Below are 21,677 nucleotides of genomic sequence, written 5' to 3' on the forward strand. Positions count from 1 at the left end.
TAGGACACAAAGTGCCTAAAACTGTCTATATGTCGTATGTGTAATGGCATTGAATGTTTGCCATGTCCCCTTCGGGGTGAGAAAGGTGGAATATAATATTGTAAATAAATAAATAAAACAATGCATACATTCTACATAAACACAGCCATCCCACTAGAAGTCTATTACATCTCATGTTTTGTCTGCCTTGGTACAGTACAAGTCTGTATATATCTATTTAGATGTAAGTCCCATTGAATTTCAGTGGGGCTCACTCCCAGAGAAACCAGTATTGGACTACAGTCTAAATCCCCCACAACTGCATTTCTTGTGCACTTCATGTGTTTCTTTGCCTTTGTGTGCAGGCTCTCCATGGTTTTTGTTTTCTCACCCTTCTATACACCTCCTCCTTGGTTCCTAAAAACAGATCGGCTTCATAAAAAAAGCTGAGCCAATTTATTGATCGAAGTTGCACTGGTACAAAGCCAGATTAGCTCAAGCATTTTTTTTCCTCCAGGAGAAAAATGCACCAGTAGTTTCCTCTTGGTTAATAATTTGCTTCCCTGTTCTCACTTGCCTGAAGTATCTGTAGGAGTCACAGGCTGGAAAGCTATGAGTTAACAAGGCAGCATGTGTTAAGTTGAGCTAAGTGAGTAATGCACCTAGTTAAACTTTTCAATGCGGCTGCAATTTGGAGAGTGAGAAAAGGGGAAAGCGTCACCAGGAGCAGTTATTTCGTGAGCTGAACTCGTTTTGAAGGGGTCACGAACACAAGGTCAGTACTACGGCCCAAAATTAGTAGACTTTCTTTCTTCTTTTTCTTCACAGCTTCCTCCTTCAAATGGAAGCCATAATCAGAGAAAAGGTTTAGCTCTCATAGCTTGTTACTGTTCCCCAATAGTGTGTAACTTGTTCAGTGGCTAATGATTTGAAATTTCATAAAAAGCAGGATTTTTCAAGGTTTAGGGTGTAAAATGACAGGAGCACCATTTGGCAGAACTGATCTGAGTATGTTTTCCTGAGTTTGAATACACAGGCACCTTGGTGTAATATGGGATTGTGCAGGTTTTCACAGGCCGTGACTTGAATTCAGGAGTAAGTATCTGTTTCACTTTGGCTTGGAATACTGTCGGAAAGGTGCTAAACAGGTTGAGTTGCTTTTAGGCAGTGGGAGGGTTTTTTCCTCTTCTTTTGGATGATCAAGGCAAGCTACAATACTGCCAGTCTCCTGAAATCAAGCTGTTTGAACTTCCAGGTATGCCAAAGCAATGTTTGCCATCAAAGTGACTTGCAAATGGGAAAATATAGAAAACTCAGAAATGCTTTTTAAGATAATGTAAAACATTGTGCGTGGTTCTCAGAGAGTATGTGTAAGCAATGCCCTATTTAGAAAAGGAGAGTAGCGAGGGTAGAGTGTGTTCAGCCATGTGTGTTAGTGGAACACCTTCTGTCTTTATCTGGTGAACACATTTACTGTTTTCACTGTATGTTTATTTTGGGGGCTGTATTGTTTTAAGGTAGAATGATCCTTCATCAGTACACACAAAGAGGATTGTATTGCTCTGGTAGAGTGACATCGTGGAAAAAATGATTTTCTCTTATTTTTAATCTGTACCTGTCAATGAAACATGGATCTTTTTTGACACAGTCATTAGGTAATAATTCTGCTCACTGGCATTTATTCACAAATGATTTTTTTTGCTAAATTTGGTTGTGTGGGGTTGTCAGGGAATACATGGTAAAAACTGGATCATGAAACATTGCTACAAAATGTAGGTGGCATACATTTCATAACACTGAAGTTGTCAGGTTCTGCAATTTCCATCTCTCTCTTCTTTTTCTTCCCACAGAATGTTGATTTTCAGATTCAAAAATTACACATATCCACAAGGTTCATGGTGAAACATTCCTGAGCAACTCTCCTTTTCCCCAATAAACATCATGTGGATTTTTCCAGCTGTCATTGAGCCTGACATTTTCCATTAAAATAATAGTAGTAACAACTGCCATAATATGGGCGATTTAGCTTTATTTGACATGTTGGAGTGCCCGTTGTGCTTGGGGAAGCTGGATATTTCAGCCAAGGTGCTCCCCTGCCAACACACTTTCTGCAAGCCTTGCCTCCAGAGAATCCTGAAATTACACAAGGAGTTGAGATGTCCAGAATGCCGAGCTCCTGTCCTCTGCAGAATTGAAGAACTTCCTGCCAACTTGTTTTTGATCCGCTTATTGGATGAAATCAGACTTGGATCAAATGTCATGAAGTATGGCTCACTCCAAAGATATGGGTCTCTCTCCTCTCCCTCTTCCCTCAGGAGAATCCGAGGAGAGCCAAGAGCCTTGCAACTCCATCATTATGGGCCAACTTCTAATCCCAGGATCCCTATGGAAGGGGTAAGAATGGTCCCTTACTCTTATCATTAACTCAATTTGTATATTTTTCATTGTAAGGGGATTGGATAGATTCAGTTAATGCCAAGGTTGGTTGCCTTCCTTCTAAGCTACAGAGCTATCTTAACTGGATCTCTGCAGTGACTTCGTTTTTAGGTGTAAATTTATTCTGACTGAAACAATTTCAAGCTAAGAATCTGGCTCCCATGTTTTCAAGGGATTGCTCTCTCCAGCTGAGCCTGAAATTGTACAGAGGCTTTTCAAAGTGACGTTAGAGTTCCTTCTATTTCCAGTCTTAGATTAAACCAGGGAATGGAAAAATGTTTAGATGTGGGAGAGAAAAACATCTTTCACACCTGTTGAGAATAGAAAAGGTTTGATTTTTCACAGAACCATTTTTAAAGGAATGATTTATTCTGTCTTGTTACAACATGAGTATGGGGGAGGGGGAATCTTTGATCCTTTTAAAGGGATGTGGCAGTGTGGATAAAAAGTAGGCCAGCTGTGCCCTAGATTCTCCTGTTCCTTGTCATACCTGCACTTCTTCTCTCTGGGGTCCTTCACAGAAAGCTCCCAGTGAGTTCCACCCCCTCCACATATATTTGACTTTGCACCTATGTTGGGGCATCAAGTGTGTGGATTTGGCTCTTGGTGAAGGTGGAGGCTTCAGTCTATAAGAGTGAAAGCCTCCAGGGTTTTATACTTTTGACTCTGAATGCTTCTTAATATGGTTTTGCAAAAACATGACTTTGCAGGAAGCTCTTTGAAACTAATTATGCCTTATATAAGTATACTCCTAGGGAAAGCAGATGCATTTTTTAGAGTTCTGATTCAGTTTTCGTTCATCTGTGGCTATTTGTTGTGAAACAAAGTAAAGAAAAAAGACATTTGAAAGAAATCTCACTTGTTGTGAAAATGACACCAGTAAGGGAAGGTTTAGGCAAGCGTGTTCCCTTTTAATTCTGTGTGGCTTCATCTTTGATTGTAATTTATTTGAGCAGCACCCTTAATAAACAGCCACAGCAAGCTGTAATTGATGAAAACAACCCAGTGTCTTCCACACACCCCATACTTGTCAAACTTGAAATTATCTGTAACCTAGATCAATCGCATGCTGAGTGCCTATCACTAGAGTTTCACCCATCTTCTCACTGGAATGATATCTGTAACATTTGTTGTATAATTTTGTTTAATCATGATGAGTGGAATCTACCACATGGTGCTCCTGCACAAGTGCTAGTGATGTAATGTACCAGTGTTTGAAGGACAGGATTTTCAAAAAAAAAAAAAAAAGTAGAGAAAAATGCAATACAACAAGCTTAACCTTCTATGTCAAGGTTTCATTTTAACACACAAATATTTAGAACAGCTAAAGAACGTCATCACATAGTTGTTGTTGTATGACTACTAATCATTTTTTTACTTATAGCAACCCTAAGATGATCCTATCACAAGGTTTTCTTGGTAAAATTAGTTCAAAGAATAATACCATTCTGATTCTCACCTTCATATTATGTGTAGAAACTTTTTAAAAAATCTTCCATTAACAGTTTTATTTGGAGCCAGTTGCCAAAGATTAAATATATCAATACAAAAATGCCAGCCAGCAACAGAGAGCAGGAGTTGGTTTATCAGAACTCATAGTTTGCAAGATTTATTATCTCTGATCAAAAAGATGTGCCTACAAATACAAACAGTACATAAACCAAGATTAAATAAGAGATTATTGTTGCTACAGTTTTTGTTCTGGTGGTAATAGAGGTTTGCATTCAAGTTGGCATCAACCCATGGCTACCCTATAAATGAGAGAAAAGAAAGGAGTGCATACAGCCACTGTGACAAAACGGAAAGCTTCCCGTGTTGCCTTAGGAGCAACGGGGAGAAGCGGTGACACTTCCCCCATGGGATGTGAGTTGGGGTAAATCACACGATGCAGGGCATGGAGCAATGGGTTTTCCACACGCCCCATGGGTACCTCCATGGATTTGCCACGATGTGTGGTGAATCCTCAGTCTAATGTGATAAGGTCGGTAGAGTGAGAAGAGCAAAGTCAAGCATCATGAAATAGTGGACACAAGTTCTGACAGGTTGGGGCTTACTATTAAACAAGAATAACTTTTAAAAAAATATAGAAATGGAATGATTATTTTCAAAATAAGACAAAATTATTTTCAGAGCTTATGAAACTATTTATGGATGAGGCATGATGGTATCGGTGTAAAAAGGTTTTATACTACCACAAGCCCATAATTTTCATAGTTACATCCTTCAACTGTACAAAGGAAGAGGAGGAAGTGGAAAAAGAGGAGATAGTGACAGCATTAGAGGAATGTGGAATGGCTTTCAACTGTCATCATTATTTTTCTCCTGACACAGTGGAAAATGTGTAGCATTCCAGATGCAATTGAACTGCAATCCCCATCAGCTTTAGTGAGGATAGTCAATAATAAGTGATGGGAGCTGCCATCTACCAGCATCTAGATGGCCAGATGTTTTCCATCCTTTCTTTACTCCAGGCCCACACAACCTGAGGCTCTCCAGGGGTTTTGAACTTCAGCTCCCAGAATCCCTGATCATTGGACAAGCTGACCAGGGCTTCTGGGAGATGGAGTTCGAAGGCCACAGGTTACGCAGGCTTGCTTTACTCCCTCATTCAAATGCTCACCAGGGGCAGTTCACCCGCCAGGCAAACTAGGCATTTGCCTGTGGTGCCATCTTGTTGAGGGTGCCATTCAGGCAAATCCTGGCTCTGCCAGGAAGGCGTTCCATGCTTTGCAGACCAGAGAAGCAGCACCCGCTTCTCTGGTCTGCAAAGCGCTGAGGAACGGCTTCCTTCTCACCAGGAAGGTGTTTCTTGGAGCTTTGCAGTCCAGAGAAGCGGCGCCCGCTTCTCTGGTCTGCAAAGCACTGAGGAACGGCTTCCTTCTCTCCAGGAAGGCGTTTCTCAGTGCTTTGCAGACCAGAGAAGCGGCAAGGAACGCTTCCTTCTTGTTCCTCGGTGCTTTGCCGACCCCTCCCCTCCCTGCTGCTCAGCCCCCCCCTCCCCGGTTTGGGTGGGGTGCTAAAATTTGGGGCGGGGGCAAAGTTCTGATTGCTTACTCTTAAAAATTACCTAAGCATGACTCTGATGCTCACTGTGAGCAACGGTTTGAGGAACCCTCCTGCAGTCATTCTATGGATTACATGTTGGGACAGTTAAACAGAGGTACTAAGCTGACAGCTGGGGGTCTTTTGGGTGGGTGGAAGGATACATCCAAGTCAGAATGGAAATTCTGAGAATAAGCTCTTCCTGAATTGTGAGGTACCATGAAGCTGCTGCCTTCAAACTGAAAGCAACAGGAGGCCCAGGTCACTATATGTGGTGGAAGGGAACTGCCAACTCTGAGTACAGCTTATTTTATGTTCCCAAAATGAAATGAAAAGCATTCTGGCTCAAAGCATCTCCCATTTTGAGGGTGTCACCCCATTTGGCAGGATAGGGTGCCCTCCTCAAAATGGAAGATGTTTTGGGACAATTGCTTCACCCATTTTTCTTTTTCCTAAAGATTCCCCAAACATTTCCCTTTACGGGAGAGATATATATGCTACAAACCTGCCTTTCCTTTCCTCCTTAAACATGCCTGTTACCTCTGGTATGATGATGAATGCTGTTTCATTGCCAGTACTGCAGAAAGATCTCAGTATCAAAGGTTATGTGTGTGCGCGCGCACATGCAAACCTTCAAGTTGTATGTTGATTTATGAACTTCATTGGATTTTCTTAGCAATGAGTATTCAGAAGTAGTTTGCCATTGCCTTCCTCTGAAATATAGTGTATAGCTATAGTATTTCCTGGAAGTCTCCCTTCAAGTACTAGCCAGGCTTGACCCTGTGTAGCTTCCCAGATCAAGTAGGAAGGATCTTTAGGCTCATGAAAAGTAATATGCCTTTTTACATCAATTGCTGAGGAAGACAAGATGGAAGGTACAATTACAATCCGGACCAACTAGCAGGCTTTTCATAGGCTACTGATTGGTCTTTTTTTTTTTTTTGTTTGATCTACCATGGCTGTCCTTACATTCTTAGGATTCCAATGCTGGTCTAGCTAGCAGTGACACAAGGAATAGTGAAGGGATGCCCTTTTGTCCTCAGGCAGCAAAATGTCTCAAGCCATCTTGGCCTGGCTTCAGCTCGGGATCATCGTTTCACCTTGTGCTGTTCACTCAAAATTGAACATGACAGTGCCGCATGGCTATTACTAATCCACAGATGCTAGTTATCTAATCCATACTTTGCCCTCTCCCATAATAGACCTGTACAAACAACTTCCAAATGCCAACATTATCTGATGAAACCATGGAGCTCATCAAAGGTGTCCCATATGAAAAACATTTTTAAATCCTTTTTAGCCAATTGGACTTTCTCAGTTTGTTTTAGACCACATCAAAGGTCATTACAGTCATCACTGCAGTTTTCAAGGAAACAGCTGTTAATCTGCTTCAGCATCACAAGTCAAGGAGGAGGAATCTAGCAGTAAATTGAAACTACCAAATATATTTCAGTCCATGTCACCAAATGCAAGAGCTATCAGGGTTGTTTTGTAATTCTAAAAAAAGAACCAAGACTTTGTCTGCTTAGAATGATTGTAGTATGTGTCTGCACTATGTGGCTGAAGAAGGTTGATATTACCTTTAACCATCATAGAGCTATTGCAAGAAATTCTGAGATCTGTTTTTTGGCAAAGTATAGTGAATTCTCAGTGAGAGAGCTCCTGTGTATCTTACCCCACTGAATTAAGCACCCACAAGATTCTCATAATGTCCTTATGTTTAAATGATTAAATTGTAAAAATGATGTTTTTTCAAATTAAAAAATCACTATGAAACAGTAATAATTCAAAGTACAGTAGAGTCTCACTTATCCAATGTTCTGGATTATCCAATGTATTTTTGTAGTCAATGTTTTCAATGCATTGTGATATTTTGGTGCTAAATTCGTAAATACAGTAATTACTACATAGCATTAATCTGTAATGAACTACTTTTTCTGTCAAATTTGTTGTATAACATAAGGTTTTGGTGCTTAATTTGTAAAATCATAACCTATTTTGATGTTTAATAGGCTTTTTCTTAATCTCTCCTTATTATCCAACATATTTGCTTATCCAACGTTCCGCCGGCCCGTTTATGTTGATAAGTGAGACTCTACTGTATATCAATTTTTATGCATTAAAATAATCCAATCCAATAATTATTTTAAAAATAAGGTGTTAGGACTCATAACAAAAGCATAATATTTGTTCCAAGGAAACCACTCACTTCACTGAAGTTCTCTGCATGGTGCAGACTTGCATGGGTGTCTACTACTTTTGCCTCCTTCTCTTAAAGAAAATGTTGTTTGAGGTTGCCACCTTGTTTTCTCTCCTTGACTGATTTCTAATCTTTAAAGGAGTCAGCGTCACCCAGCAAATCCTGCTTCTGTTCTGCCACGCCAAGATATATTTCATTAAGCACTGTCTTGGCACCATGTAGGGCCAACACATTCTTGCATCACTAAAATTGCTGCGCACCCCAATCTGCAGATCCCAGCAGGATCTCGCTTACAGGTTAGCTCTGCAGGAAAGCTTTGCACAGAGCAATGCCAGGAAAATTGACCCTTTCACAGGTTTGGCAAACAGGGGGATAGAGTGAGGAGGGGTTGGGAAGCACATTGGTACTGCATTCAATTTGCACATTCCTGATTTCTCAGAAAGCCACTCTCTGTGTAGAGTTCAGTTTACTCCTGTTTTGTTTCCAATATCAGGAAGTTTCAAAGGTCCAGAATTCACACAGTCTGTACAAGCACCAGGCTATTTGTGGTGAGCTATAAAGCAATTACTCTTATTCAAATCATATTGCTACACAAGTGCATTCTGAAATTCATTGGAAAAATAAAACTACAAAGGACAAGCAATCAAATGGGTGAAGATTTCCTGTTACAGCAAGGTGTGTTCTTTCTTTTGCAAGGAACAATTTTTATGAACTAGAAGAAGCAAAAAATTATGATCTGTTAAACCTAAAATTATCTTATTTTAATTTCTAAATCAAAAGTAGCAACTGTTCTGCAGTGGGTTTTTTCTAGTTATTGTAAACCGTCTTCATTTTTTTTTGGTTTGGTATTAATGCATTCATTTTCATGGGCTGAGAGTGGCACCAATGCTTTCTTCGCCCCTTTCAGAGTTTATTTCTGTTGTCAGTGGGACAGGATAATATTGTTCTTGGTTATATGCAAATAAATGGGGCAGTATTTTGGGAAAGGATACCGAAATATTGTTGCATACAAAGACTTTTGAGGGGTACTAATAATGTTTACTAAAAACAATGTGAATAGTGCTGGCCAGAGAGAAGAGCAAAATGGGATGTGTTTTGCACTTACAGATATAAAGGAGTGACCTTCAAGGTTAGTTATAGATTCATAACCTGTAACTGATTCTTATTCAGTAAGATACCATCCCAATCCACTTAACAGCCAGGAGCTGGATCAGATAAAAATTGTGGTGAAAGAGGCTGCAACAATAGGAAACAGGACCTTTGTGGAGAGTTGGAGTATGGGTGGAAAAGTCATCTTTGCACCTTGATTTACATCTGAACAGACCTCCTTTGCCAGCTTGAGCTCCTGATGTTGCTGAAATCAGCTATCTACCACCAGGGAACAGTATAGTCCATTGCCCAGCACACCTGAAAGCCAGGTTTGAAGGCAATAACAAAGGTTTTATTCACTTGGCCAGATGGATTTCAGAACAGCATAACCACCAAAAGAACTGTCATAACATATAATACAGTGCAAAGCTTTTTACCCCCTTTAGTAGCCACTCAGAAGACCCTACTCATTCCCAGATTGGCTCAGGAATTGTGCCTCCTAGGATCTGCATTCCCATTGCTGAGACTTTTTCCAGATGTCACAGGCTGAGGCAGAGAGGAAAAGAGAACAGCTGGTATTTGTGGGTTCAAAATTAAAGGTATAGTGTTATGCCCACCTCTGAGGGGTGTGGCCTCCATTGTCCACATTGGAAAGAATGGGTATTTAGCACTAATGGTCTTTGGAAGCTTGGAATAATCTTTACACAAAGCTTGGGAAATCAAAAATTCAATCAAGTGGGTAAACAAAGTCCTTGATGAGCCCTGGGGATTGCTGGCAATCAGTTTCTCAGCAGGAAGTCCACTGGAAAAATCTATGTTGTTTCCCAAAGTCACATAAGCACTACATAGTATAAATTGTGATATATGATAAGCCTGGGTCTAATGAGTCTTGTGCTGGTCCACTGTACAGTAGGGCTCAGTTGTAGAAACAGAATTGCAGTTTGATTGTACAAAGTTTTGCAACAGTGAAGAAGTTAGGAAAAAAAGGAAAAAAACACACACACACACACATATATATATACCTGTATGTGTAGGTGTTTCTTGAGGAAACAGGGTTAAGGGAATTTTGTCTTTTTATTTTTATTTATCTTGAGGCCGAGAAGGTAGGAGTGAGGGAGGTGAGGGAAAGGTCAATCCTGAGGTTTTGGGGGTCACAGCCTAATCTTGGCTCCAGGGGTTTCCTCAGAATCAGATTAAGATATTAGGGCCTCCTGGATGTTCAAACCCGCCCCCCCAGTTTTCCCAAGCTCATATATTAGGTTTCTTTGGGTGCCCAGGAATATGTTTATGCAAACCTCTATAAGGGATGTGGGGCCACTGTCTTCTTTGGATGGGCATTGTCTTTGGTCTGAGGGGTTTCTTGACAAACCAGATTTAGGCCTGGTAAACAATAAGATTAATCCTTCCCGTAATGTTTGGGCCCGAGCTTGGCTTAGAACCAGCCAAGCTCCAAAAATATGTTATAAATTTATGGTTATTATTATGAGAGGAGTTGGGTCAATTTTTCGATAACACTGAGAGGGAAGAGAGGATGTTTCCAGATTCTGAAGGATTTGGTTCCAGATATGAAAAATTGTGAATGGTCATAACTTACATTGTTAAATGGTGTCAACATGAACATGCTTCAGTGTGTCTGTGTTCACATCATTGCCATTCAATAATTAGAGATGTGATGGTCTGTGGTCAGTTGAAATTCCAGATCTGAAGGGCCCACTGGACTTAGTTACACATAAATAATTAAGGAGCTGGAGTGGAATATCAGCAACCAATTTAAGAAGGGAATACACTAAGTATTTTTTAATGTCCATTTACTGGATTTGAATGCTCAGGTGATTTTAGTTTAGAAAATTTACCGGTACATTAATATTTTACAATCTAAACAGAGTGCACCTCCACTTTCAGAGTTAATGCATTTTGATAGCACTTTAACTGCCATGACACAATGGAATTCTGGTAATTTATAGTTTGGTGAAGCACCAGAACTCTTTGGCAGAAAAGCCTAAAAACCCTCTAAAACTCCAACTCCCATGAGCTCATATTACTGAGCCATGGCAATCAAACTGCACTCATTCTACAATGTAGATGTTCAAACCCCCCAACAGACTCAAATCAAGGAAAAGCTTCAAGAGAACCACCACTCCTCTTAGGGTTTCCCCAGCAACAGCAAGAGTATCCCTCTGGGCAGCTAAACCAGGAAATTCCAAATGGATCCCCCCCCCCCGGCCCCACGAGGGTCTGCCTCCAGGGGCAAACCAAGAATCAGCAACTTGGAAGTCCCTGAACAGACTCAGAAGTGGAGTGGGTAGATTAAAAGACAACCTGGCAAAATGGCACTACCTAAAACAATCCTCTACCTCGTGCAACTGTGGAGCAGAACAGACAACTCCACATCTGTATGCTTATCCACAATGTCCTGCCTCTTGTACAGAGGAAGAATTGTTTGAGCCTACAGACAATGCAGTCGCTATTGTCCATTTTTGGTCAAAAGATATTTAGCTGCTTGTGCTCCTTCTATTTTGATCAGTTTTATACTAATTTATACAATGCTTTTGATACAAAATAAATAAATGTAGATATGCCCATAGTCAGCATTTGGATTTAATCAAAAGTTTTTTCAGTTAACTACTGTTGCTGTTGCTGCTTCCACTCCCCCCTCCCTCCTCCTTTTTTAGAATGGACCCAAGATTGACCAAAATGTATATGACAGAGGAGAAAAGGTCTTGGAATTCACCTTGCCCGCAGAACAATATTGCAACTTCAAACCTTTTTGTTTTGATTGTTTTACTTGCACCATATGATTATACACAGTCATTTCTAGAGACATAGATTATTTATTAATTTATCATATTTTGCATGGGGACAGAGGGAGTTTTGGTGCACATAAAAATCAGGGCAAGTACCAAATGTTATCAGTCTATTTGTCTTTTACTTAGACAGAGAAACAAAATTATTTAAAATAAGAAATCCTTTGCCTGTTAAATTTTAACGAACTCAGTTTCTTTAACCATGATAATAAGGTTTTTTGAAAGAGCAGAACACAGGAGAATTAAATAATTTTTTAAACAATGATGCTTCCTGACCATTAAATTTATTCTCCCTCTATGCAAAACACTGTAACATTCTAAGGAAGAACAGTGCTCTTGATTCAAAGGAAAGAAGAACACTAACAAAACTACGGTTAGGTGGATCTGTAATTGGCTACACGAATGAACCCAAAGGGTGCTCACCAATGCGTCGTCTTCATCTTGGAAAGAAGTCACGAGTGGAGTGCCACAGGGTTCCGTCCTGGGCCCGGTTCTGTTCAACATCTTTATTAACGACTCAGACGAAGGGTTAGAAGGCACTATCATCAAGTTTGCAGATGACACCAAACTGGGAGAGATAGCTAACACTCCAGAAGACAGGAGCAGAATTCAAAACGATCTTAACAGACCAGAGAGATGGGCCGAAACTAACAAAATGAAGTTCAACAGGGACAAATCCAAGATACTTCACTTCGGCAGAAAAAATGGAATGCAAAGATACAGAATGGGGGACGAGGCCTGGCTCAACAGCAGTACGTGTGAAAAAGATCTTGGAGTCCCCGTGGACAACAAGTTAAACATGAGCCTACAATGTGATGCGGCTGCTAAAAAAAGCCAATGGGATTCTGGCCTGCATAAATAGGGGTATAGCGTCTAGATCCAGGGAAGTCATGCTCCCTCTCTATTCTGCCTTGGTTAGACCACACCTGGAATACTGTGTCCAATTCTGGGCACCGCAATTGAAGGGAGATGGTGACAAGCTGGAAAGCATCCAGAGGAGGGCGACTAAAATGATTAAGGGTCTGGAGAACAAGCCCTATGAGGAGCGGCTTAAAGAACTGGGCATGTTTAGCCTGCAGAAGAGAAGGCTGAGAGGAGACATGATAGCCATGTACAAATATGTGAAGGGAAGTCATAAGGAGGAGGGAGCAAGCTTGTTTTCTGCTGCCCTGCAGACTAGGACGCAGAATAGTGGCTTCAAACTACAGGAAAGGAGATTCCACCTGAACATCAGGAAGACCTTCCTCACTGTGAGAGCTGTTTGACAGTGGAACTCTCTGCCCCGGACTGTGGTGGAGGCTCCTTCTTTGGAGGCTTTTAAGCAGAGGCTGGATGGCCACCTGTCGGGGGTGCTTTGAATGCGATTTCCTGCTTCTTGGCAGGGGGTTGGACTGGATGGCCCATGAGGTCTCTTCCAACTCTACTATTCTATGATTCTATGATTCTATAACACACTGTTTGTAGGCATACATAAATGTGATTAGATATGAATCTAATCACAGAAGGTGCAGTGTTCACTGTTAGTAAGATTTTTTTTTTCTAGCTAAAACCTTACATCAGGAATTCCAAAGAGCTATTTGGGTTATTAAAGAAGTATTACATTGATCAGGAGGTAGTGGATTAAATTGGGACAGTGCAAAAGTTTAATCCCATTGGAATTTTAAAAGGATGTCAAAAAAAATCTTGGAGATACTGAAAATGCAACCTCTGCTGTATCTCCCATGTATGAATAAAGAAACAGCATTCCTCATATGCTATCAGTGAGGTAGGTAACTCAAGATTAAAATACACTCAGTTCTAACATTGCCAAATCCTTGTCTGTAATCTTTCCTCTCTTTGAAGAACAGCTTTTTGTTCTTTAAAAAAAAAATAGGCACCAATGGGATTTGTCAATCTTTTTCTTCCAAAATTAGATTTCAGAACTGGTTGCTACAGATTGTGCTGACATATAACGCAGAGCACCAAGAGCTGTTGTATATGAGAGAGAACATGTTATTCTTGACATGAGAGAGATTATTTGTACACCTGATGCATACTGGACCTAACTAATTTCCCATCAATAAACCATTTTCTGCGACTTGACAAAAGCCAGAATATATTAAGCACCCAGAGTATATGTGCAAGTAGGAAGTTATTTATATTGGTTACTGTTTATGGTATATGATTATATTTCTGTCCCAACCAGTGTTACATTAGTGTTGTTATATTGGGAAGTCTTGATGTTTTATTGGAGTCCTTCCCCGTCACCAGAAATATATCAGTATTAGAAATGTGCATGTATTAAGTAAATCTATCTCCTCATTTTGCTCCATGGTCTTCTTCCTTTTAGTACACTTCCTCCTTCATCCACCTTGTATCAATTCCTGCTCTCCATCCTTCTGTATCCTTTATTTCCTACCTCAAATATTTCACAGATAAAAGCATAAAATGAGTCTTGCTGAGTCTGATCTAAGATCTATCTAGCCCAACATCCTGTTTCCCACAGTGGCAACCCAGATACTAAGAAATGGTCACAAGCAGATAAGAATAGTGATGAACCTTCCAACAACATTCCAATCTGGAAGTTGTGGTCTAAGATACTGAGTGACCAGGTTAGGGAAGGATAAGGCATTAAGGTGTTGCCTGTTTTCAGTTGATTTACAAGCCAAATACATATGCCTTGGATTAAAGATATATCATTGGCTCTCCTCATTTGTGGGTTTAACTTTGGTGAATTTGACTGTATGATCAACTCTTGACAAAGATGTTCTTTCAGATTTTGTTAAAAAGTGGTTTTAAAAAAACAGGTTTTCCAGTTTTGTGGTGGTCTTGTGTCCCTAATCCCTCCAAAAACATAGGGCCTTGATTCATAATGGTTGTACAAAATGCTATTGACAACATGAAATGTATCTCAGTAGTGGGTAGGATACAAAGTGTCCAGGCTTAGGGATTTGGGTAGTTGTCATTGTTTGCAAATGGCATCATCAGGTAATCTCTTCTTTCCTTTTCTCTAAATCTGTAATTAAATGCTGCAGTAGATGTTTCACAATCAATTCCAGCTAATGGATTTCTGCTAGTGAAAGAGTGCTGTTTTCACTGTCAGCCACATGTCAGAGTGATCCCACTCCAAGTCTTCACTTTAGTCTTTGAAGGAGCTACCAAGTTGCTACAGCTAGATAAGGTTCAGTACCTTGGATGGTTCCTTTAATGTCTGCAATTTTGAAGAGTTCAGTACCTCAGATAACTTTGCCTTAGGCAAAGAAAGGATTTAAACAGCCCCTTACTATGCATGTGGATGCACACACAGAGATATAGAACCCACCAGCCACCACTGTTTGCCTGAGGACAACAGATGTATCTGAAGACAACCAAAGCAATTAAAGAAACATGCTTGTCTGTTTCTTTGGCATGCTGTTAGGCATCATAGGCACACAGAGATTTTAAAAAATGGTAGAACATTGCCAGAATGGGGACCAAAAAGGACATGGGTTTGCATAAGATTTGCATGGACAAATTTATTTGTACAGATGTTTATTTAGAACTATTTACTATAATTTAAATAGCAATACAGTAACTAACCTAAGCAACTCAATGGACAAATATACTATTTCCTTCACCAGTTCTTGAAGTAAAGTATGAACAGCTTCTAGATTGTTGTCCTTCCTCTCTTATCTGTTTATGAAACCTAATGCAACATGAATTACTGGGGAAATTCATGGAGAAACAGGGCCTTGATCTCACTCCTCAACAGGCTTTCTATGAAAAAGGCAGATAACCAACCTATATGCATTTGCATGTGTTGTTCCTAATCAGATTGATCTCCACTGAATACATTAATAGATATCAGAAACAAGGCCAGTTCATGAGATGCTATTTCATGATGATCCCTGCATGTTTCATGACACAAACAAGCATCATACTAGTAATAATAATAACAACAACAACAATTTTGTTTCTTTTAACTTTGCTAAAACACACAGTCATCTAAAACATTATGTAAAATATACATATTAACACATATTTCTACAAAATACATATTAAAACAGTGCTCCATGCAGTCATGCCGGCCACATGACCTTGGAGGTGTCTACCAACGCCGGTGCTTGGGCTTAGAAATGGAGATGAGCACCAGCTCCCAGAGTCGGGCATGACTAAACTTAATGTCAGGGAAAACCTTTACTTTTACCTACATATTAACATATGCAGAACAAAGATTGAACATAAGTCACAAGTTTATGATTAAAACTGGCCCAGAGTGAAGAATCTTTTTTCCCCTTTCTGTCAAATGTATTTTTTCTTAAGAACATCCCTATAAAATAGATACTCCTGGTGGGGTAATGTCTCCATCATTTCCTTTGCCCTCCTTTCCATTATTTGCCAACCTTCATTGATCCACTACTGCACATCCAGTGGATAAATCCAATTGATATTTTGCCACATTATTGTATATATATATTGGTGACATGCAACTAACTTGATAAATGCATTTCCCCCATGCTTCAGAATCAAATCAGTTGGTTTGTATTGTGTGTCAATGTGCCCCCTAACATTTGTTTGCTTTTTCTATTCTCTCTGTAGCCAATTTAGCATGTTATTCCTGTGTACTGTAATTAAGCAGCAATTTACTGAAATGTGAAGAGTTTGGCATGTTGAAGAGTAAAAAGTAATTTACTGAGGCGCAATCGTGCCATTAAGGAAGGCAATATCTGGTGCTAAATTGTAGCACCAGCTTTGAACTGCATGTAGGTATCAACGTTAAAAGAAGTTGGAGAGTTTTGTTTTGTTTTTTGAGTGAGGGGAAAAAATATTCTCTTCCTAGATCTCTAGAGAACCCCAGGAGATCCACAGTGCCTTTGTCTTCCAGCTGCTAGCTGCAGGAATGAAGCCAGATGCTTGGCTGGCTCCCCCTCATCATTCTCTCATCCTCCCCTGGCCACTGAATAGCTATGAGGAAAGGCACTCAGACAGGAAAAAGGAAGTAGCTTAGAAAAGGAGACAGCAAATGGAAGTGCTAAATCCTTCCATCCACTATGACTTAAAAAGTTTCATAAACCTTCAGTTATGCCCATCTATACCAGTAACAAGTATAATTTGTTGTGTGATACCTGTAACATCTATTTAACTAACAGCAGTATGTGCATGGCCAGAGGATGTGCCTTACCAAAGCTGAATTATAGGTTTCTGTTTCTTACAATTGAGAACTTCAAGTTGTAGGAAGCCCTGAAAGGTCATCCAGCTCAATGCCTTATCTCATCAAGTATTCAAATAAATAATAAACAGGTAACCAATGTGTCAAAGAGCAGCAAAAATAATAGTCGAAATCTATGAGCAATAATTCCAAGTAATAATTCAATGTCAGCCCTCCACATCCACTGGGGTTAAGGGTGCAGGGCCTGCATAAAAGCGGAAAAACCATAAATAAAATATAGTACTGCTTATTTTTTATTTGAGAGAACACTTCTCTGGGAATCTTTAGATCTTCTCCCATGACTCTATGGTCAACTTCTGCAGGTCAACTTTTGTGGATTTGATTCAATGGGTAGGACCTAATGTTATTTCTAGATTTTCCAGTGTGACTTGATAGTCAATGTGTGACAGACTGTAATAATAGAGTCACACTTAGAACATTTTATCAAATGCACAAATAATCAAATCAGTAAAAGGCAACCCCACAAATGTGGAGGGCCAACTGTAAAGAAAAAGGTTAATGTACTGATTTAGGAGCTATTTATAAAATAATGTATTTTCAGACAATTCTCATCCAAAACCTGAGGCAATAACTGAAATTGTGCCCCTTCCCCATTTCAACAGAATACCGGTAGTTGAACCTGACCTCAACAAAGGTGATAGAATAATATTTTGAAGTGGGTCAACTAGAGTCCAGAGCCGATTTTCTGGATTACACAGCCACATTTCCAATTAGAGAGGAAAGGACAGAGTCTTGGAAGAAATAGTAGCTACTTCTCCCCACCCAGCCCCCAAATATCTGCTGCCCAAAATGTTCACACCATTCAATGATAAAACAGCCCTTCTAGTAGTAGGCATTGACCTACACAGTTGAGTCTCGCTTATCCAACCTTCGCTTATCCAATGTTCTGTACTATCCAACACAGTCTTCCTTTTAGTAGTGAATGTTTTTGTAGTCAATGTTTTTAATGCATTGCAATGTTTTGGTGCTAAATTCGTAAATACAGTAATTCCAACTAATGTTACTGTGTATTGAACTGTTTTTTCTGTCGATTTGTTGTAAAATGTGATGTTTGGTGCTTAATTTGTAAAATCATAATGTAATTTGAAGTTTAATGGGCTTTTCCTTAATCCCTCCTTATTATCCAACATTTTCCCTTATCCAACGTTCTGCCAGCCCATTTATATTGGATAAGCGAGATTCTACTGTAGATCTAGATATAGATATAGATACACGCATAAGCGCGCACACACTTTCCCATGGGCCTAGATTGGGTAACATCCTATTATACACATGGCTGGTATTCCTACAAGGGAATCAAGAAGCAGATTTGTGAAGATGGCACCCCCTTGGCTCTGGCAGGTATTAACTCCATTTCTAGTAGCTTTACTAAATAGAATCCAAACAAACTATTTTTTTTCTCTAACATGTGCAGTAAAGGTGAGGCTCATGTGACTTTCCGGATATTGTTTCAATACAACTCCCAAAACCATAGCCAGTATAAGTAGCAGTGATTAGAGTTTCAGTACAACAACAACTGGAGGGCTGTGTGAAAATATCTCCTGCTACAATCAGCTTTTCAAATGTAGACTTGCTATCTGCATAAGAAAGCCCTTCATTGTAGAATCACATTACAATGTAATGTACCACAGTACACCCACTGTGCAATTGACTACCAGAAAATGGCACCACTTCTCCACCCGAGAGATGTGGGCATTTTGCAAGATGAACACACAAACAATGTAAATAATAACTTTCTTTCCCTGTCATCGGGGATCTGCAATTTATGGGGGGATTTTCACTGATGCTCATGGCATCTCAAAGTGTAACAAATATATTGCTGCATAAGCCATTAGTCCCCTTCACTAGATGCATGAAGTCATATCCTGGTGTAGATGAAGGAGTGTTTATACACCATTGGTAGTAATACAAGCATCCTTGCAAATTAATCAACATGCAATTTAAAAAACAAATAGTCTGTGTTTCAAGTTGCAGGAGACAAACTGGCTATATCTTTTTTGGAAAAAATATTGTTTCCATCTGTGTCAGTTGGTTTCAGGGGAATGCACATTGGTTTCCATGTCAATGCACAAATCTTATGGACTTTGGCACAAAAAACAACCAAAAACTGGAAAAACCATCCAGATCATGTTTTACACACTAGAGAGGGCTGGTAACCCCAACAGTCTTGCAAGCAGCACATTCGTTTTAGACTTTTGTTATTTAAATACAGTTACTGTAAAAGGAGTTATATTTATCTAATTATCTAATAACCATTATGCCTTAGTAATTGAATAAAATAAATTTATTATAATTAATTTTGGATTTGTAATTCCAAGCTCTGATGAAACTAAATGATAATTGATGGAAGAGAATGGAGGACCAAATGAGACACTAGATTCACATGAGTTCTGTTTGAAGAAGGAAATGACTTTACCATAGTGTTTTGCATGCATAAGGTCACAGGTTCAATCCATAGTATTCTGGCCAAAAAGTAACTAGATAAGAGGTCATGGGGACAACGTTTGCATGAAAACCTTCTGAGTTGTTTCTAGTCATACTATTGGACTGGATAGTGACAAATGGTCTAACAGCCCAGAAAACTCACAGCAACCTGGTCTAACCTTAAATTGTATTGAAATTCTGTTAATGTAAGCTGCTTTGAGTCTCCTTTTGGAGAGAAAAAGCAGTGTATAAATAAACATGATAATTATAACAACAACAACAACTTGCCAGAAACCCTTTTTCTGTGTTTCTAATACAGTATAATCACCATAGATAGGAAATGTGTACCCATGATTTCATTTATTCACTTGTGACAAAATATGGCCTCTTTGAGCATATTTTATTTTTATTTTAGATCCTTCAGCTGCCCTCTATGGCATTCTTGAGCAAGAGGTCCTTTATTTGAATAAGATTGGTTATTATTCATGGTTTCGTGTGTCTGCTTGAAATCGGGACTGTACACTTTGTGGATACAGGAATTATATAAATGAGGCAGTACAAACAGAAATAATCTTGGCCATATTGTCCACAGCCTGCCTTAAAATACATTGTATCTACTACCTGTAAGATTCAGTCTGAACTTGGTGTGGGGGTGGGGGTCTTCCCAGTTCAAACAAATCACAGGTCAACCCCTTCTGTAAAGGGGACACGCCTTTTCACTGAAGGTATGGGGCATTCCTACCACACCACCCTCATGGATTTCAGACCACACGTAGTTACCCCAGTTTCTTCATCCTTATGACTTCGTCAGGTGGGCTACTTGGCCCATCCTATGCCACTTGGTCTCCCCTTTTAGGACGGAGCCCATTACATGATGTAGGTGTACTTCTGGTCGGCCTCTGTCCAGAAAAGGGAGAGCAAGCGGCGTATGCCACCACTGCAACATGGAAGCCTTACCAGCAAGGGGAAGGGGGCAGGCAGCAATGCTTTCCCCCATGTGATGGGGTCCCAGGCAAGTCACACAATGTGGGGCATGGAGTGACAGCTTTTCCATGCCCCCCACCGCTATGCACGACAAATCCATGGGCATTTGTGACAAGGTCCCTAGAGCCCTTTCACACTACACAGCTATAGCACTATGCAGGACCATAGCCTGTGGGAGGGGGTTAAGGGTTCAATCCCCCTCCCCTGCCGAAATGTGGCAGGTTTAAAAAAACTGGTTTACTCATGAAGTTTAACTGGTTAACCAATTTATGAGATTTTTTAGCCTGACACATTTCGGGGGGGGGGGGGGGAGTTGGACTTTTAACCCCCCCCCCCTCTAGCTATGGCCCTGGCACTATAAATCCCCTTTAATTGCCATAGCAACATCCTGGATTGTGTGTGGGGGGGGGGGGGTTGAATCCTTACCAAATTGCTCCACTGATGCTTCTGACCAAAATGCAAATTCCAGGATTCCATAGAATGTTGCCATGGCAGTTAAAGGGCAATTATAATGCTGTACTTCTGTAGTGTGAAAATGCCTCAAAGGCCTGCCCAACAATCACCCCAGACTATTTATTGTCCCAAAAGTCTCCACTGTCTTCTACAACAAACATCATGCCAGCTTATCAATTATGTCCACTATGCAAAGTTCAAAGGAAGCACACTTTCCTTCCATCTATGTTCCTTGCATCTTTACTTAAGGAGAAGAGTTTTGACTTTGGTTTTTGTAACAACAACAAAAAAAAATCAGTGGAGCTTCAGATTAACTGCTGCTCTTGGAAGAATTGTCAGTTTTTCTGAGTAACAGACTTAGGGCCAAACAACACATTATGTGAGAGAATTCTGACTGCCCCCTGCAGCATTTTTCTATTACCAAACCATAGAGTGCTACAGATTTGCCCATAGCAGTGTTGCCAATAGAATAGATGTTTTCCTTGTTTAAATCAGACAAAGAAGGGAGCTGCTGTTAGCATGGCAATAAAGGGGAAAATATGTACTACATATACTTATATATAAGTCCATCTCAGGTATAAGCTGAGGGGAGGTTTTGGAGCCAAAATTATAGATATTGATCTGAATAAGCTGAAGGCCACTCTATGGAGAGGGGAAAGCCAGCTGCCTCTGGCTGCCATTAGTATATCCCTTCTAAGACATTCAAAAAGGCCAGAAGCAGTACCATGGTGGAGAGAGTAATTGAGATGATAGCTTTGGTTTAGGTTCTCCAAGGAACTCTCGTCTTTTGTCACTCTATGCCAAGAAAGGGATGATTACTTTTTTTTTCTAAGCGTTAAGGTACAGTATTCAAACCATGGGTTGATTTTTAAATTAATTTTCTAGACTTATATATAAGTCTATAGTAGGTATATGGGGTGCATTACATAAGCCTCTCCACCCTGGGACTAACAAACCTGAGAGCAGAATATTATTTATTTATTTATTTATTTATTTATTTATTTATTTATTTATAGCATTTATATTCCGCCCTTCTCACCCCGAAGGGGACTCAGGGCGGATCACATTACACATATAG

The 21,677-nt window shown here is 39.9% G+C and overlaps 2 protein-coding genes across 4 annotated transcripts in view; one reads left to right on the top strand and one right to left on the bottom strand.

The window, feature by feature from the left end:
* grxcr2 (glutaredoxin and cysteine rich domain containing 2) overlaps nt 1-21,677 on the bottom strand; it is a 65,490-nt gene that overhangs the window by 39,413 nt on the left and 4,400 nt on the right. The window lies entirely within an intron of this gene.
* The window catches only part of sh3rf2 (SH3 domain containing ring finger 2), a 102,804-nt gene continuing 81,709 nt past the window's right edge, over nt 583-21,677 (top strand). The window contains exons 1-2 of one of the 2 annotated variants that reach the window (XM_008115817.3): nt 583-754; nt 1,830-2,373. In XM_008115817.3, coding sequence (XP_008114024.1) covers nt 1,993-2,373 — 381 coding nt within the window. In that variant the 5' untranslated portion in view covers nt 583-754; nt 1,830-1,992. Of the gene's footprint in view, nt 755-1,041; nt 1,235-1,829; nt 2,374-21,677 lie in introns of those variants that run through there. The other variant, XM_008115818.3, reaches the window with a different exon arrangement.

The sequence above is a fragment of the Anolis carolinensis genome, chromosome 2 (genome assembly GCF_035594765.1).
Source record: "Anolis carolinensis isolate JA03-04 chromosome 2, rAnoCar3.1.pri, whole genome shotgun sequence".
NCBI lineage: Eukaryota > Metazoa > Chordata > Lepidosauria > Squamata > Dactyloidae > Anolis > Anolis carolinensis.